A 1,921-nucleotide genomic window follows, 5' to 3' on the forward strand; every position below is an offset into this window, starting at 1 on the left:
CCCGCTCTTCAGTCCAGCTTCAGCTGCAACATGGTCAGGTGAGTTGCTTTAAGCCGCTATCTTCTATTGCTTGTTGATTGACTGTTCTTATTTCACTTGTTAAGGGTTTAGATGTCAGCGCTGAGTTAAGCAATAGGCTTTCTAATATCCTTTCAAAAAGTCTCGTGCAATTTGTATACGAAGGAGCTGTAACTATTTTGAACTAAAACATGTAGGCCACGAGGGATATGATTAAGGTCAAGAGGGATAGCGAATTGCACTTTGGCTACTGTCAAGTTAATTGTTTATCATGTCTTCATGGTGTACACAGTTTAAGAGATCCCTTGTTTCTTCGTTGGAGGGGCTTATATTAATTGGAAAATTGCTAAGGGGCTTTTAACAAATTTTCTGTCAGAAATTCTCTAATGTGGACAGTTTAGGGATCATAAAGCAAATTTCTTGTATTTCTTGATCTTAATTGTTTTTACTTTTACGTGCTTTCCAGCATTATTGATGGAGAACCTAAACAGACGGGTCTCAAAGAAATACTTCAGGTGACTATTTGCCATTACTTTAAAATTATCCTGAAACTGAAAGTTGACCTTTTTGGTAATCATATATGATATTCTGTGAGATTCAAGTGGACTTGGTTCATATCTAAGCAAGAACGAAAAAACAAATAGTAACAGAAAAACGAAAAAAAAAATATTAGATGTAATATTAAATCTGTGCTACTATTTTCTTATTGGGAATATAAGTTGTTACCTTCTTTCTGTTTCTTGCTTGTGTTTAGGCATTTCTAGATTTCAGATGCTCTGTTGTGGAAAGACGTGCAAGGTTCAAGCTTTCACAAGCTCAACAGAGAAAGCATATTGTTGAGGTGTGTGTCTGAAAATTGTCCAAATTTTGTTAAATGCTAGAGCACATTTTAGTTATGCTCTCTATGATTTACTCACCTCCTTTTTGGTAGATCAAGGTCATGATTTAATCTTGCAAAACTCTACATACCCTAAAGTTTGCATGTTTCGACATTTTGTGCATATGCTTAGGGTATTGCGGTCGGACTAGATAATTTGGATAGGGTAATCCAGATTATTAGAGAGGCCTCAAGTCACTCCTCTGCTGCTGCTGGTTTGCGAAATGGTGAGCTGTGTTTTGCCTATGCACTTCAAGTGATGGTTACTGAAAGATAATGGTTACTGGGTTCTGGTTTTGAAGTCTTTATTTCAGATATTCATAGACTTATGATGACATTCTCTAAGCATCTAATGTGCTTTGACATGGACCAATATGTAGAATTTGGTCTTTCTGAGAAACAAGCTGAGGCAATAATGGAAATAAGCCTTAGAAGACTCACTCTTCTTGAGGTATGTTTATAGTCTTACAAGCCTTTTTCTGAAGCTCGCTTTCTAGTTTGTATTAAATTTTGCAAAATGATTAAGATAGATTCATATTTGTATCTACGCAGCGAAAAAAATTCACGGGCGAGAGTAATTCCCTGTCGGAGCAAATTGCAAATTTGGAGGAGCTGTTATCAAGCAGAACTAATATATTACAGGTGGTGTATTTATACAATCTTACATATATCTCTAGGTGAAGATATTGAAACTGCCGTTGGCGTGATGCCATGATATTCATTCTTCATTGATCATTCTCAGTTCTTGTACCCTTTTGTATTAATGACTGTTTGGTGTTCACTGATGTTTAAAGCTGCCGTCTATATTGGCATGATATTCGTTCTGCAACGTTATTACCAGCCATGTGGAAGACATTAATTTGTTGCTTTCATCCCCCAGAAGTTATAGATGTAAATTTGTCTCTGTAAAGCTTCTTTGTTTAAACTCTTTTCTATCTCAATGTTCCTTTGGCCGACATTATGCATGCATTGTATGATTTACCGGCTTAGTCTATTTTTGTTATGCTTCCTTTATCCCTTTCCCTA

General features: G+C 36.2%; 1 protein-coding gene across 2 annotated transcripts in view; it reads left to right on the plus strand.

Annotated features, from left to right (window-relative positions):
- The window catches only part of LOC104826959 (DNA gyrase subunit A, chloroplastic/mitochondrial), an 8,222-nt gene that overhangs the window by 3,589 nt on the left and 2,712 nt on the right, over window positions 1-1,921 (plus strand). For both annotated transcript variants that reach the window (XM_010559945.2, XM_010559946.2), the window contains exons 13-18: window positions 2-38; window positions 485-533; window positions 773-859; window positions 1,029-1,122; window positions 1,276-1,346; window positions 1,448-1,537. In XM_010559945.2, coding sequence (XP_010558247.1) covers window positions 2-38; window positions 485-533; window positions 773-859; window positions 1,029-1,122; window positions 1,276-1,346; window positions 1,448-1,537 — 428 coding nt within the window. The remainder of the gene's footprint in view (window position 1; window positions 39-484; window positions 534-772; window positions 860-1,028; window positions 1,123-1,275; window positions 1,347-1,447; window positions 1,538-1,921) is intronic.

This window comes from Tarenaya hassleriana, unplaced genomic scaffold (assembly GCF_000463585.1).
Source record: "Tarenaya hassleriana unplaced genomic scaffold, ASM46358v1 Cleome5, whole genome shotgun sequence".
Taxonomy (NCBI): domain Eukaryota; kingdom Viridiplantae; phylum Streptophyta; class Magnoliopsida; order Brassicales; family Cleomaceae; genus Tarenaya; species Tarenaya hassleriana.